Raw genomic sequence first — 17239 nt, forward strand, 5'->3', positions numbered from 1 at the left:
ATTTTATAATGGTCAGACGATAGTAGATTTAGTTGGATTTTAGGAAAATCAGACAGTAGTAGATTGGGTTGTGTATTGAGATAAACTGGGTCGTGTGCCGCAATAATCAAACGGTGGTAAATTTGATCAAATACTGTACTAATCAGACGGATCATTAGAACGTGAAATTTCTGGACGGTAAAAAACCTTCTTCGTAAATAACACAAATGTTGTTTGTGGCAACTGTTGCTGTAATATAATAATGTATTACATTATTGTATGGTATTATTGTACTAATTTCGTATAATCTCACTGGGCATCGACGCTATCTTCTTCTTGAACAATACCTCAGCAGACCATACATTACAGTATCCACTGAAAGATAGAATTCTAGTGATTCCTAACAACGCCCGTTCTTCAAATCAATCGGTTTTGAATATCTAAAACCATTCGATTGTGAAAAATTGATAATAGAAATTCGACTGTATGAAAAATAATTAATAAGCAGTACTGCTATGTATAACTATACACAAAAATGTATACTTAAAGTATGTAATTATAGTATCTAATGAAATATGAATAGATAAAAACCTACAATAACACATGAAACTCACCCATTTTTTTCACTCAGCATATGAATAAAACAAAATATCGTAACATAAAAATCATCTTGTTCATCTTTATTTTTACATAAACGTTTCACCAATATTCTTGATACACTACTTTAATCCTTTAAATAATTTTTGTGCAATTAATTGACAATGATTTGAATTATGTGTAATCAAAAATCATTTAAGAGATTAAGAGGATATTAAAACTCCGAAAACATAAAACGAATTGTAGGTTTCAATATTTATTGGCCCGTATCTCATTTTGCGAATAGATTACAAAAATCCCTAAAGTGCAAACGAGTGTCACACCGTTTCATTTTCTCGACTGAACAAACATAACATTAAATTTATCGTCCTCACAATTATACGGTTAAGCAATCAAAATTATAATTACATAATATTAAGTGGAGCGTATATTGAATTTTCATATAACATAAATTAGGAAGAGAAAGATTTAAACCGTTTTGAACCTTCAATACAATGCTTCAGACTTTAGAACTTAAACTACTTGACAATTTTTTAGAAGTTTTCACTGTACGGTTCTTTCAATGAAAAATACTTTTATCATTGCACATAGTGTGATCACAAGAGTATTCCCAGTCATATAAAACCCTTTATTATATATTAGAGTGGTAAAAAAATTCTCTTCTTCTATCTCTATAAGTTCGTATTACATTCAGGACAACGTGATCTTCCAGAGGATCACAGAATAATGTATTCTTGTTTGCCGACGTGATCCATCAGTAGATCATCGCTTGATACTCACATATAATAATGTAATTTACGGGCTAAACATTAAAACATTTTGGTATTATCACATAAACTAAAACATCATAACTGATGTCATTCTTACTTTTGAAATAGTTTTATTGCCTGTATAATGAAACTATATATACATGCTCTGTAAAAAAAATTAAATACATGTAAAATATGTTATCGATAAAAACCGTTTTAATAAAATTGTGCTGTTTGAGTACAATAACATTAACAGTAAACGTTATTCGAAACTTACTGTTATCCTGAATGCATTAGGAAAATGTTTGATACATTAATCAAGAAATGAAACATTATATTTACAAAAGTGAAATTCCTTTCTATAATAATTTTTCTGTTTAAAAAACATAGAAAAGTTAAATAAATATGACAACGGATCAATCATTGAAATACATAACAGACTCATATAAGAGACATCTTTTATTGTTTAATTTGTTTCAAAGACTTGAATAGCAGATACAAGTGCAGAAAATAAAATAGTTTCTCACTTCATATCATATTGTAAGTCAAATATTTCATTTTAACATGTTCCCTATACGACGATTGTAGATTTCAATTTTGTTATTCAAAATTGTTTAAAATATGACAAACATCAACAAAACATAGTATTATATAGGTAAGAAATATTACCATTTCTATAGTAACTTATCTTTGCCGATTTATTAGTCTTGATCCTTTTGTAGGTATGGTCTATGTAATGCAGTGCCCAGAGGGCATAGCTTTTATCATGCTCCTTTCAAAATGACAGGAGCATAATGCTTGCATTTGGGCAGAAACAGCATACTGTTGTCTGCCATCAGCCTCATAGCCGCCTCTCTTCCTCATGCCAACAAGAAGGAAGAAGAGGAAAAAGATAGGTGGAAAAAGTTGATCTCTGGAAGACGCGCTACCTGCGTACATTAAACCCTTGTGTTCCATCTGGTCCAATAGGCAGACGAAGAATGTTACTTGGTAGACCACTACCACTAGCAGTTATTGTCTTTGGTTGTATTCTATTTATTTCTTGTTCTAATTTCTCTTCTGGGCTTTTTTCTTCACCTAGAATTCTTTTTCTTGCTTCTGCATACTCTTGCTCCCTCTAAAAATATATTTTATTATATAATTTTTTATTTCTACGGTTTTTACATTTATAACGTTTACCTGTTTCAAAGTTTTTATAGGATGTTTTGGTTTGTCTCCATTTACTAATGGGCCATCGCCACTACCTTGGGAATCCCTTGTTGGTCTTTTTAATATTTTTACTGTAGGTTTTGGTGGTACGTACTGAGATCTCATACCATCTTCACCCAATATTATCATTCTTGTGTTTGTACTTTGATTGGTTTTAAAACTAGAACATTGTAATTATAAAACCACAGAACTAGAATATACCACAATAGCAATAGCAAGTATATTGAATAAACTATTACACATTAAGGTTTATTTCAATTATGTATTTACAAAGAAGTGAATTAAGCATTCTTATTACATAGCTGTTCATTTTTATTATAATTTATTTTTATAATATATTATATTATTATAATATAAATTTGTTTTGTAATCAAAAATTTTGTAAAGTACCTTTTAATTATAAAGTTTCGAAATTGTTTTTCATTTTAAGAACTTTATGTGTACAATTTATTAAGATGTCATGAATCATACTCGTCTAGAAGTTTTACAAACCATTATAATGTCCACCTTCTTGAACCTACCTAGAAGATTCTATTTCTTCTAATGCTTCTACCGCATTTAACTGGAGGGCATCCAACTTTTTGTCGAGAGCCTGAAATCGATTCTAGTTCTAATATTACATTATCTCGATTTAATTCTATACCATATTGCACATTTCCAATTGTAATTTTTCTTTATTTTCTAAATTCATTTACGTGTGAAGATTTTTTTTTTAATCATTATAGTATTACTTCCTAATAATGCAGTACTTATAGTACTATTAATGCATACTCAAAATCTACTATGTATAAGTTTAAAATGACTATAATAGAAACTTCTTGGACAGAATCAAACACTTACAATAATAATTTCAATTAAAACATACAATACAAATTTTTTAAAATTAATTGTACTCTTTCATTGCAATAGAAACGTAACCTTATGGAAAGCAATGTATTTTCCTATTACCACTACAACCAATAGCCACATGGATTCCTACCTATGTAGTATAAGAATGCAAGAATGTTCTTACACATAACATCCAAGAATTTAGAAATAATTGTAATAGAAATATTTCACTGTCATATGATCTTGCTCCTGTACATTTCTAGGATTACTTAATAAAATGAATACCAACAAAAATGAACACTTTACGAACATCCTTTCTCATACAGGTTAACAGAATTATTGCTCTACTAATTCAATTTGAAACAATGCTGTCTTCGTTACATACAAAATAGAACTTACTCCAGATTCCTCAATTTCCTCCCAACTTTCAAGAACATCATCCATGGTTGACATTTCGGGATTTCTGTATTAACTTCTACTTTTTAGGGACTGCAAGAAACTTACTAATACAGCCTTGACATAAACTACTAAGAACGTAAAAGACCAGCATATATGTACATACACGAACAAATTGATTGTAGCAGAGCCGCACAAGCCTAGCGCTGCGAACGGACCATTGAATAGTATGACACAAGAAAAACTTAGACCCTGAAAAAGGTTTGGACCTGATTGGTAATTGTGCATATATCTTTTCATCATTAGCTAAAGTGGTAATATCAACGAATTGGGTCGTATAACATGTAGAATTTGAGAAAACGAGTAAAGTACTCTCCTTGCTTTGCTTGCCTCTAAGCTATTCGTGGAGTCATCGCGCACAACTTTCTACCTTCTTACAGAGTAGATGTTTTGTACATGGTATCCTGAATATGTTCTAAATTATAAATATATAATGTTGATTCTCCAATTATTCAAGAGCATTCGATTATAGTCCATGATTCAATCCAACGATTAATTGGATGGCTTGAACCTATATTCGGGAGAATCGTTCTCTTGAAGATTGGTTGTAAATTGATCCAATTCAAGCCAAACGATCTGAAACAAGGCAGAGTGAAAATTTTAGGTGACTCAACTTCTCTATAGCTGACATAAATGAATAAAACGTACGTTTTAAAGTTTTATTATAGTTTTAGATAATAAATTGGTGAAAAGCAGTATTTACAATTTTCCTTACAATTCTTGTGAATTACACAAATTTTGAAAAACAGTTATTCTACGCGCCATGCAGTAAGCGAATCCTTCTTTTTGAACAAATTCAAATTGTTTAGTACATTTTTAACCAAGTTATTACGTATGATGGGGAGGGTACAAATGTGAAATCGAAGACGAGTAGCTAGAAGTGATTTAGCATACGGTTAATTTATGGTAAAATCAGTGGTTCAGTATAGCTTATAGAATCAGGAAATATATTTTCCATATCTGTGAGCAGACCCAGAACAAAACGCGTCATATTACTCAGGTTCAAATAATCCAAATCAACCGCCATAAATTTAAGTATGCATAGATATAATTTTTATGCTACAGTACAAACTTGTGTACGCATGCGCATTTGCTAAACGGGGTCCTGAGGCTATGTTCGTGTTGAACCAACTTCCGGATTCATGCACCGAATTCTTAAAAAGAACGTGTTTCTATCCTGTAAGAATCGTACGACGATGTTTACAGATACGTATTCACAAACATAGTAAAAGTACATATTTGAGATAAAAAAAAGTTCGAAATTTTTAAATAAATTGTTTTTAAAAAGAAAACCAAAGATACAATATCATTAACAGTTTCCATACTGAAAGGTATGAATATTTGTAAGTGTATGATAAAGTATTCTATTTCGTAAAGTAAATATGGCAATACATTAAGGCAACTAAGTTTACTTAAAATATCTTTTTTGGAATATAGTGACATAACGTTTATAACAACTTACTGTGTACACAAGATATACATTTAGAGCTACTGAAAAATTGTTCCTATATTTATTAAACTTTATTTATCGCTTTGTGTATCTTTTCAGATAATACATACCTAATAAAAAAAAATGTTTTATTGCTATTCAAAATTTCTAAACACATTTAAAACTTAAATATATGTATTCATGTTTAAATAACGCGTGATTTAAAAAAGAATAGTTAGATTTTCTATATAATTACGTTATTTACCTTTTTCAAATCTATTATTTGTTATACATACATTACTTATTTTATACTTAATGAAATAGATACCTCACATTGATTTAATGATGAATGCTATTCTCACAGGTGTATAAATAAATGTACATATGTGTATTACTGAAGTATAACAATTTTTGCAGCTATACCTTGACTTAAATCACAATAAGTAATATTATATTTTTAAACCAAAAAGTAGCACTATGAATAATATTATTTAACCAATAGAAAATCTATATAAGTACTTTTAGTTTGTTTAGTTAATTTTCGGTTGTCTTTTGGAACGGTGTCCATATGTAGCACCAGTGACTTTAGGCGCTTGAAAATGGGTAGTTTGTATCACTACCGTATAACAGCTTCAGTCGAAGAGTAGAACAAGAGAAACACTTTTTGTGTAGGATCAATTATTTAATTACCATTTGCCACTTAAGAAAACAAACCGGTGTGCGCAGTGATTAATTAATTTTAACCGTGTATTGATTGTGGTACGCCACTTGATAGTCTTAATCGAAATTGGGATACGATAACTGCGAAAGTTTCTGTTGCCGACGCTACTGAGCATTTTTATCATTATTTTACTGAAGGTAAGCTATAAGAGAAAGATTATGGTGTAGAGTTTTGATGAAATATTTTGTTTTTATTATTTTTAACAAGATAAATTTAGAATTTATAGATAGATTTATAATTTTCGAAAAGTAAATGTTTATACTAAATTGGCGTCTTCTTCCGTACTGGCCAATTACACAGAAGATGTTTTCCCGCCATATTAGCAAACTTTGTTTCTGGTACGCAACTCTTTTGGCAAGTTTTATTTCTAATTTCACAAATAAAGAGAACAATGTTCCATATATGTAACGTCTCTTAAGACTCAAATCAGTAGGTTATAGTTCTATTTAATATTTTTGGAAACTTTAAGTTTAGAATTAGCATTTAAATTAGTTGCAATGATGTAAAATAATACATGTATAAATTGTTCTGTAATTGTGCAACTTCTCGAAATTAGAGATTTATATATAAATTTTTTAAGACACAGTAAGTTGTAGTATTATACATTTGTTATGATTTTTTATTTATAAACAACAATTTGGATAGAGTTATTACAAGTACTTTAATAGCTTGTTATAACACTATTTACTGAAATGCTATAGAAAGGGGTTATTGAAATAAGTAGAAGTTGTTTTAATATTAACGCTAACATGAATATTTTATAATTTGTAGCTTATGCTGTAAAATATAAAAGGAATATATAAGTATGAAAAATGTCTAGAAGCTTATACATCATAATTTGAAAATTCTACATATACATTTTAAGAATATTATAAAATAAAATTTTAATATTTATGAAACTGTTGCTAGTATCTGTATGGTATGGTACTTTAATATACATAAAGGATTAATCGTCATCTAAAATGTAAATACAACAATTTACTTTTATATTTTATTTTAATTATCTATACATTACATTTATGTTTTTATTACTTTTATTAAGTTAATACACTTTTATTTGTTATAGTTACATAAAAACTAACATCCGTAAGAGTATGAGTACCACAGTGGAAAATGGAGGCGACAATGCTCCAAAGAAGAAAACGATTGAAGGCATATATCAAAAAAAGTCTCAGTTGGAGCATATTTTATTACGTCCTGATACTTATATTGGTTCCGTTGAACCAATAACAGAATTGATGTGGGTTTATGACAAGGAAAAAGAATCAATGGTCCAGAGGGAAATAAAATATGTTCCTGGACTATATAAAATATTCGATGAGATTTTAGTAAACGCTGCTGATAATAAACAAAGAGATCCCAAAATGGATACAATTAAAATTGAGTTAGATCAGTATGTATTAAAGACATAATTAATATATATTGTTTAATGTATAAGGAATATTGCACCAAGTAGTTTTAACATCGATAATAAATATGTTTACTTTATAGAGAAAACAATCTCGTGTCCATATGGAATAATGGTAAGGGTATCCCAGTGGTAGTTCATAAAGAAGAAAACATGTATGTTCCTACGATGATATTTGGACACTTGTTAACATCATCTAACTATGATGATGAAGAAGAAAAAGTAACTGGTGGTAGAAACGGCTATGGTGCCAAATTGTGTAATATTTTCAGTCATCGTTTTACTGTGGAAACTGCATCTAAAGAATACAAGAGATGTTTAAAACAGGTGATTATTTTATAGATACTTTCGATTTGCTTTATGCTCAATATATGTATTTAATATGCTTATATTTGTAGACATGGAGTAATAACATGGGATTTGCGAGTGAACCAAGAATTAAAGAATTTGCTGGAGAAGATTTTACAAAAGTTATATTTTCACCAGACTTAACAAAATTTAAAATGAGTTCTCTAGATGATGACATAGTTGCTCTTATGTCTCGAAGAGCTTATGATATAGCTGCCTCTACTAGAGGTGTTAAGGTATTTCTCAATGGGACAAGAATAGCTGTAAAAAGTTTTAAAGATTATGTTGATTTGTATATTAAAGGCAAAGAAGATGATATTGGCAATCCTTTAAAAATTGTATATGAAAATTGTGGTCCTCGTTGGGAAGTGGCTATTGCCTTATCTGACAAAGGTTTCCAACAAATGTCCTTCGTAAACAGTATTGCAACTACTAAGGTATATATATAAAAGATAAAGTAAAAGCTTCCATAATATTTTGCAGAAAAACTATTACTCATTGCTTCTTTTTATAAAATAGGGTGGACGACATGTAGATCACGTCACAGAGCTGATTGTGAAACAATTAATAGAGACATTAAAGAAGAAGAACAAAGCAGGAATTGCAATCAAACCATTTCAAATAAAAAATCATTTATGGATTTTTATCAATTGTCTCATTAACAATCCTACATTTGATTCACAAACTAAGGAAAATATGACATCCCAGCCTAAAAATTTTGGGTCAAAATGCACACTTAGTGATAAATTTATAACAGCGGTATATTATTAATTAAAATATTTCCAGTACTGCATTCATAGATATTTAGATTAACTTACATGTATAATTTTCATTTCTATATAGGTGGGCAAAATGGGTATCGTTGAAGCAGTTCTAACTTGGGCAAAGTTTAAAGCTGATAGTCAACTTCAAAAATTAGGACCTAAATCAAAGCAAAGAAAATTACAAGGTAAGTTCAACAGTATATAAATAACATATTGTTAGGCATAATATGTACTAATTTTGTATAATTAATATGAGTAGTGATAAATTTAATTTCACGTTTCAGGCATACCAAAATTAGAAGATGCTAATGATGCCGGTACTGGTAGGTCGCTGGAGTGCACACTTATTTTAACTGAGGGAGATTCAGCTAAAACCATGGCTGTATCTGGGCTATCCGCCATAGGTAGAGATAAATATGGTATATTTCCTCTAAGAGGTAAATATTAATAAAATGTAATAATATTGATAGTTGTACTGTACATTGAGTTGTACATGTTGTAATTAGTGAAAATGAATTTCAGGTAAAATTTTAAATGTAAGAGAAGCTACACATAAGCAGATTTTAGAAAATGCGGAAATTAATAACTTAATAAAAATTCTCGGTTTACAATATAAAAAGAAATATGAAACTCGAGATGATCTAAAAACATTACGTTATGGCAAGCTGATGATAATGACTGATCAGGATCAGGTTAATTATTAGTAAATTTAATGGCTTAGTAAGCATGTTGTAACACACAATAATTATTATTTGTATGTGTATAGGATGGTTCCCATATCAAAGGCTTATTAATCAATTTTATTCATCACAATTGGCCGTCACTATTAAAACTGAACTTTGTAGAAGAATTTATTACACCAATTGTTAAAGCCTCAAAAGGGAGTGAAGTATTAAGTTTTTTCTCATTACCAGAATTTCAGAAATGGAAGACAGAAACACATAATTTTCATACTTACAGAATCAAGTACTACAAAGGTTTTTAATTTTTCATATTTTACAAATTTCTTTATCACGAATATTTATTTGAATAATACTACAGTCGTTTGTTTTCCATATAGGTTTGGGTACTTCCACTGCTAAAGAAGCAAAGGAGTACTTTCAAAATATGGCTAGACATAGAATCCTATTCAAATATAAAGGAGAACAAGATGATCAGAATATTATTATGGCTTTCAGTAAAAAATGTGCTGATCAGCGTAAGGACTGGTTAACGAATCATATGGATGAAACAAAGAGGAGAAAAGAAATTGGACTTGGAGAGCGTTTTCTTTATGAAAAGGATACACGTGCCGTGACATATTCCGATTTTATCAATGTTGAATTGGTTTTATACAGTAACTACGATAATGTACGTTCTATACCTAATATGATCGATGGTTTTAAACCTGGACAAAGGAAAGTTTTGTATACATGTTTAAAACGTAATGATAAACGTGAAGTGAAAGTTGCTCAGTTAGCTGGCTCTGTGGCCGAACATTCAGCGTACCATCACGGTGAAATGTCACTTATGGCAACAATTATTAACCTTGCCCAAAATTTTGTGGGGAGCAATAATATTAACTTACTCCAACCCATTGGTCAATTTGGTACACGGCTTACAGGAGGAAAAGATGCAGCTAGCCCGCGTTATATTTTCACAATGCTTAGGTATGTACACGTTCTTTTTCTGAGACAATTACAAGTTCAAGAAAACAGTTAATTTTTTACTTCATCTTATTATAATTATAGTCCGTTGGCAAGATTTATATTTCACAAGCATGACGATGCTTTATTGAAACATGAATATGATGATAATCAAAAAATTGAGCCTATTCACTATGTGCCAACTATACCGATGGTCTTGGTAAATGGAGCTGATGGTATCGGTACTGGTTGGATGACGAAGATACCTAACTATAACCCTAGAGAGATCATTGAAAATTTGTTTAGAATGATGGATGGTGGTGATCCAAAACCAATGGTAATATATGCTTCTGCTTTTATATTTTTACTTTTGCTTGCTTTTTTTCATGTGTTTTCATATTATCCAGATACCATATTATAAAAACTTTAAAGGAGTAATAGAAAGTTGTGGAGACTATAGATATGTCATTAATGGAGAAATTTCAGTAATAGGACCAGATAAAGTTGAAATTACTGAACTTCCAATTGGTACTTGGACACAGACATATAAAGAAACCGTATTGGAACCAATGTTGCATGGAACTGATAAAATACCAGCTGTTATTTCGTAAATACTATTAGCATTACTACAAAGATAGCAAAAATAGATAAATTCAAAATATTTTTATACTTATTACTTTTCAAATAATATTTTAGAGATTACAAGGAGTACAATACAGATACATCAGTGCATTTTGTAGTTATTTTAAACCGTGACAGATTAGTGGAGCTGGAAAAGGATGGTCTTCACAAAGCTTTCAAATTGCAGACAACGATGGCAATTACATCTATGGTAACAAGAAATGTTATTTTTAATGCATGATAAAAATCAAAATACTTTTAATTCTACAATATGTTAATTTTTATCTAGTGCGCATTTGATAATAACCAATGTCTCCAAAAGTATGATAGCGTTGTACAAATACTTAAAACCTTTTATACTTTACGATTGGAGATGTACCATAAAAGAAAAGATTATTTAGAAGGTATCTTAGATGCCGAAGCATCTAAACTTTCGAATCAAGCCCGATTTATATTAGAAAAGTGCGACGGTACTATTGTAATCGAAAATAAAAAGAAAAAAGATATGATAGCCGAGTTAATTAAACGAAACTATCAGTCAGATCCCGTGATGGCTTGGAAGTTATCACAAAATAGAGAAGAAGCATTGGTACGTATTATAAATACCTTTATTTCGAAGTAGTATTTTATAATTCATGAAAATTCAACTGTTATGCCACGTTAGGAAAATCAAGTAAGTGGTAGAAGAAAACATTATGTAGTCAGAAAGGGTCTTTAGTTGCAAAAGTGTCTCTATAGTGGGGCTCCACTTACATAAAGACCCATTTGTGAGAACAAAATTTTAGCAGTGCCCAAAAAATTAATTAATTGAAATTTATCCTGAACTTACCTCATTTTAAAGCGTACCTTCCATTAAATGAACAATAGATCATAGTCAGTGGTGAGAGATAGGTGGACTCCTATTATATGGACGATCTGTTTATGTGAATCAACTTGTTCACTTATAGATTCATATAAATGGAGCATTATTCTTCTGTATTGAAATTTGTGCATTTATATATAATTGGATGCAATGTGTTATTAGGAAGAAGTAGCTGAAAACGCCGACGATGAATCAGCCCCAACACCTACTGCTTTAGCAAGTGAAAATTTCGATTATCTGCTTGGAATGACATTGTGGAGTTTGACAAAAGAAAGGAAAGAAGATTTGTTGAGACAGAGAGATGAAAAAATAGCAGAATTGAAGAGACTACAATCTCGGTCGCCTATATCTTTATGGAAAGAGGATTTAGAAAATTTGTTGAACGAATTGAACAAAGTAAGTTTACAACTCAAACATTTAAAACTTTATGAACGAATTTTATTTCTACATTTTACACTTTATTAGATTGAAGAAAAAGAACGTAAAGAAGAGCAAAAATCATCTAAAACTATTAAAAAACCACCAAACAAATTCTATTCCCCAGACACTATTCGACGAGTAGTTCCTGTAATCGATACTGAATTAAAGAAAAAAATTGAAAAGGCAGATATTATGTCTAAAGACAAAAAGGAAGGCATTAAAAAACCAAAGGTAAAATTTAACGGAGTATCTACGCCATATGCAATTAGATTATCTCTATCCTATGTTATAATCTGTAAATTTAATATTATATTAGATAAAGAAAGAATCTACAGAGGAGAAAGATGAATTTGATGCTATAGTTGATTCAAATACAAAATCATTGGATGATAGAGTGGGTATAGACAAGAAAGCAGGAGGAAAGAAAGGTACATGTTTTTTTATATATACATACATGTATGTATGTATATTTAACTGAATATAGATAGATTTCGGGATATTTATTAAATATTTTTATTTTCTTCACAATTAGCATTGAAACAAACAACATTACCTTTTAAAACAAAGATAAAAAAAGAGAAATCTGATAAAAAACGAGACAAAGACTCTGATAGTAATGATGACATTGATTTTGGTAGTATTTCTCCTCCTCCGGAGCCTCGAAAAACATCTCGTAGAACTACAGGTATCGACTTTTATAATTATTCACAAAACAAATAGAATACGTATACATTTCTCATAATTCAGTGCTGAAGAAAGAGTGTATGTCTGTATATATGTATATAGCTACTTATTTTTGCCGAATTTTTTATATGTTGTAGCTAAAAAGAACTATACTTTCGATGAAGAATTGTCATCTGATAGTGAACCTGGACATCTCAATGTACCTTCGGATTCTGAACAGTGTGTATCATTCATAAGTACATATGTACATCCATAAATATAAGATAGTTTTATAATTTTTCACTGCTTTTTATTTCAGAAAAATGAAACCTCCCGCGATTGCAGATAGCGATTCAGATGATAGTTTTAAAATAGATAGAAAAGCATTACCATCGCAACGTAAGTATAAACACTAATTTTAAGTGTATTGACTTTTATACTAACCATCTATATATTTTTATTTTATTTATAACAGCAAGCTCGGAGGAATTATTTGATTCTTTAATTGGTAATTCCTCCCGTGAGAAACAAAAAAATATTGCATCATCTAGTGAAGAATCAATGTTCTCATCACCATCGAAAGGTTAGATTACACTATCCAACAAATTTTAACTTTTTTTAAATACTTTTGGATCACCTATTAACGAAAATAAAATATTGCGTAAAAACTAAAAACGTTTTATAGGTCTAATTGAGTTTGAAAAATAGAGAAGAGTCCTGAATTTATCAGTATCGACATTTATAATTTTTGGCACTTTTAGTAGTGCTAAACAACCGTCAAAGTTTTAAAAAATGTCGAGGAACGTATTTTCTACAATATATTCAATATATTTGTATATTTACGAAAAGATTTTTACCTGGTACGAAAACTGACCGCGGCATCTGATTCTATAGACAGATAAAAATGTAAAACCGTTTCGACATCTTTTATCCACAGTTTCATCTTCATAAATTTCTACAAAATATAAGAACAAAATTAGTAAAAATGCAAATATATTGCGTAGAAAATGCATTCTTGGCAATTTTTTAAACTTTTAATGGTCCTTTAACAATATTTCGAAGCATAAAATATTATAAATGTCGATATTGATACATTCGGGAATCTCTTCTCTATGTTTCATGACCATAATTAGACTTTCATTACGTTTTTAGTTTTCATTTTTGTTCAAAATTGAACGTTTTTACAAAAATACAACAATTTTGTTTTCGGATTTGTGTTTGTGAAGTGATGATCTATAAGAATCATCCATCGAATATTACAAAATCACAAAAAAGTTCAAATCATATTGATTAGTATTATTATCAAGGTATGATGTATTTGCATAATGTAGTTTACTTACGTTATACTATCCATATTTTAGCACTTAAGAAAAAGACCGAAAACGGAAATGGAAAAGGTGTGAAGAGACAATTTAAAACAAAGTTAGGTTCCTCTGAATCGGAATCAGAAGATGCTGCAGTTTCCAATAAACAACAAAAAATTGTATCGATAATATCTTCTAGTGAAGATTCATTTTCGACGTTCTCACCTCCTGCAAAAGGTAAGGATTCCATTTAAATTATAGTAACAATTATATTATTTCCACATGTTGTTACTTAAAAATTTATGTATTTACGCGTTAGCACCCGCCAAAAAGAAAGCAGAAAATGGCGGAGGGAAAGGCGTGAAAAGGCAGTTAAAGAAAAAAATAGTTGATTCAGATTCAGATTCAGAAGAGTCTGCGTTCTCCAGTAAACAAAACGTAAGTACTTCAACAAATGGATTACTTTAGTAATTATTTCAATGTTCCTCGTTTGAAAATAATATGATTTATTGTATAAATAGTATATAATATGTGTATATATTTGTCTTTTACTAATATAAGTATTTATAAATACTTATCGTTGTAAATGATAATGGGTTAAAGAGGATTAGTTCAAGTAGTTCCTACCATATTCCTCATTTTTATTATATAATATAATATTCGTAGATATGTTAAAGGCCTAATGCTTTCCTGCATTTGTTTATTCTCAATTAGCCCAACGTACTTACAATATAGGAAAGAGCTAAAAAAATAGTTTTTTAGCACAGAGAATTTCTTATCTTTGTTTCCTTTAAATACTCAAGATAAAAACTGTGAATACTGAATCTATCTTTGTATGTGTTGACTCAAAATATTTTTGGAATATTTGTATAACATATTTGAAACATTTGTATAATATTTTTAAAGTCATGCGAAGTCCTCGTATAATAAGAAATTAAAAAAAGTGTTATCGTATAATAAGAAATTAAAGAGATTAAAAAAATTTATCAAGCAAAAAACATTGTCACAGCGGGGTTAGGACCACATTAAGTAGCTTCCAACGTCTTCACAGTCTGACAATGTACCGCTACGCCAATCAGTGATATTTGAATCATTACGATTTAATACCTAACATATACAACAATTTCTGTTTTATTTTGCATTGAATTTTTCTGTTCATACATTGCTTCTTTGAATATGGAAACCTTCAATATTACATGATGATAATGACAAAATATCGAAACTTGGTGGTGTCTGATTAGGTAGAATATTCTTGAGTTTAGAAGAAATAGTGCTTCTTTTTGTCAATCTGCTTTTGCAGTAGGGCTACCGATTTTCAGACTTGCTTGAGAAGTCTTTTTACGAATGGTATGAACAAAAATCAATTTAGGTTTGGACATACTTTACCAGCTTATTGATATATTCCCTTGAAGCTCAGCTAGAACTGATAAATTTTCATTAAAAATAGGTATATACGTATTTTAGTAATTCTATTAAGAGATGGTTATAACGAATGTATCTTCAAAGAAGATACATCTTTTTCTACTGCCGAGAGCAATTGAGTTATTTAGGGGGGAGCCAAATAGATTGTATTAGCATTGTATAATTATTCATAATCCTCATTCAATGGTGCAGGTAAAAAAGAAGAATAAGAAAACAAATGCATAATCAGATTCATAATCAGATACATATACAGATGCATATACAGATTCATAATCCTCATTCAATGGTGCAGGTAAAAAAGAAGAAGAAGAAAACAGATGCCCCACAAGATACCGGTGACACAGAAACGTCATCACATCCACCACCAAGATCCGGGGGAGGCCGTGTTCGTAAACCTATTTCATATGTTGTAAAATCAGATGATGATGATGATTCCAATTGAACAACTTCATCCAAGCAAATGTTCGGTTGAAACATTATTCAAATTGTTATTAACAAACTTTGTGATCGTATTTGATATAAATTTTAAGAAAATTTTGCCTTGGTTCTTATCAGGGCATTAGTAATTTTATATAACACTGTACATATATGCACTAGAAATTAACTTTCATTATTATAATGACTAAGTGTAAGGTTAAAGTCTCATTTTATGTACATGCAATAAGTGTTTTTAAAACACACCGAGCTAATTATATTTGGATCGAAGAAAGAATTGATGTAATTAATGAAAATATTTTACGAATGACTATCATTCGTATATTGGCCCATAAACATCTACGACGTCTCGTATAATGTGATGATGGCAATAGAAAATTATTTATGTATTTTGATTGAACAGAAAATTTATTTAGTATTACGACATTGTAAGATTCATTTGACATTGTTATTTTTCTGCAATTAAAGCGAAATCAATTAAGTTCCTGTAGCTCTAATAATCTTTCTATGATATTTGAACTTGCCATTTATTCTGTATATCAAGATAAGAAGAGAATATAATACTTCTAAATTGAATAACAAGAGACTTCAAAATCGATCTGTTCTTCGGTGTAATTATAATCATGATACAGTTATCATTTTCTAATTAATAGTATTAATTGATACAAGATGTATTCTGGAAAATATTAGATGTTCTATGTAGATCTAGTAACTATGCGTAGAAATTTGTCTGTACAATTTTTTATTTATCTCTAGTTTTTTATCTTTGTAATTTTGTAGATGTAGTGATAACAAACTATGTGGTTTTATCACCAATTGAATACTACGCGATATTAAACTATTGTGTATATTTTTTTACAAATTCAATGACCACTTTAGTTCATCAGATAAGTTCGAATTATTTTTTTTATTACCAAGGTGGACCGATAACTTTGACTACCATGATTATCTCCACATTTTTAAAGATATAGAGTCTTATTAGGTCGGAAACTATGAAACGGGCCTCGCAACTGAACACAGACTAAACAAAAACGCCCGTTTCGTAGTTTTCAACCTCATATAAAGATTGTATGATATGAAGTAATAAGTAACAAGATTGCATCAATAAGAATAACTTCAAGCATCCCTTAGAATGTAAACTTCTGTATTTTACCCTAATGCTCATCATCAAATGACGTTGTAATCGTTAATATTGTCAAACCAGTCATAATTCTTGTAAGAACGGAAAAGTGCTATTTAAGAATAAGAATATAAAACATACTATTTAAGAAAATAAAAATGACCTTGAAATCTCCTGAACCTCTCCACTTAAAATGGACCCTCCATACCATATTATAACCTTTAGATAAAAAATTTCTGTATATCATTCAAAATAACGGAGATATTCAAAGTAATTAAT

General features: G+C 29.8%; 2 protein-coding genes across 6 annotated transcripts; one reads left to right on the forward strand and one right to left on the reverse strand.

Annotated features, from left to right (window-relative positions):
• Nucleotides 1-631: 631 nt before the first annotated feature.
• Nucleotides 632-4045, reverse strand: LOC144474370 (SUZ RNA-binding domain-containing). 4 transcript variants are annotated; one of them, XM_078189136.1, is made up of 4 exons: nucleotides 3762-3904; nucleotides 3056-3138; nucleotides 2505-2694; nucleotides 632-2442 (listed from the first exon to the last, which is right to left on the reverse strand). In XM_078189136.1, the coding sequence occupies exons 1-4, from the start codon at nucleotides 3813-3815 to the stop codon at nucleotides 2251-2253; spliced, it is 519 nt and encodes a 172-aa protein (XP_078045262.1). In that variant the 5' UTR covers nucleotides 3816-3904; the 3' UTR covers nucleotides 632-2250. The 4 variants fall into 4 exon arrangements, with proteins under 4 accessions (XP_078045262.1, XP_078045266.1, XP_078045264.1 ...); XM_078189140.1 differs by lacking the exon at nucleotides 3056-3138 and adding an exon at nucleotides 3925-4045 and having other exon boundaries at nucleotides 633-2442; nucleotides 3762-3851; XM_078189137.1 differs by having other exon boundaries at nucleotides 634-2442; nucleotides 3056-3126; nucleotides 3762-3911.
• A 1819-nt stretch (nucleotides 4046-5864) lies between these two features.
• On the forward strand, nucleotides 5865-16317 carry Top2 (DNA topoisomerase 2). 2 transcript variants are annotated; one of them, XM_078189347.1, is made up of 25 exons: nucleotides 5865-6105; nucleotides 6740-6932; nucleotides 7035-7361; nucleotides 7460-7703; nucleotides 7775-8161; nucleotides 8244-8483; nucleotides 8568-8673; nucleotides 8773-8925; nucleotides 9011-9180; nucleotides 9255-9465; nucleotides 9549-10137; nucleotides 10219-10450; nucleotides 10521-10720; nucleotides 10810-10945; nucleotides 11024-11323; nucleotides 11759-11992; nucleotides 12062-12247; nucleotides 12333-12444; nucleotides 12549-12701; nucleotides 12838-12919; nucleotides 12999-13078; nucleotides 13155-13262; nucleotides 14041-14220; nucleotides 14303-14421; nucleotides 15698-16317. In XM_078189347.1, exons 3-25 carry the CDS (start codon nucleotides 7063-7065, stop codon nucleotides 15845-15847), a joined length of 4671 nt encoding a protein of 1556 aa, XP_078045473.1. In that variant the 5' UTR covers nucleotides 5865-6105; nucleotides 6740-6932; nucleotides 7035-7062; the 3' UTR covers nucleotides 15848-16317. The 2 variants fall into 2 exon arrangements, with proteins under 2 accessions (XP_078045473.1, XP_078045474.1); XM_078189348.1 differs by lacking the exon at nucleotides 6740-6932.
• Nucleotides 16318-17239: the final 922 nt, after the last annotated feature.

Source organism: Augochlora pura, chromosome 8 (genome assembly GCF_028453695.1).
Source record: "Augochlora pura isolate Apur16 chromosome 8, APUR_v2.2.1, whole genome shotgun sequence".
NCBI classification, from domain to species: Eukaryota; Metazoa; Arthropoda; class Insecta; order Hymenoptera; family Halictidae; genus Augochlora; species Augochlora pura.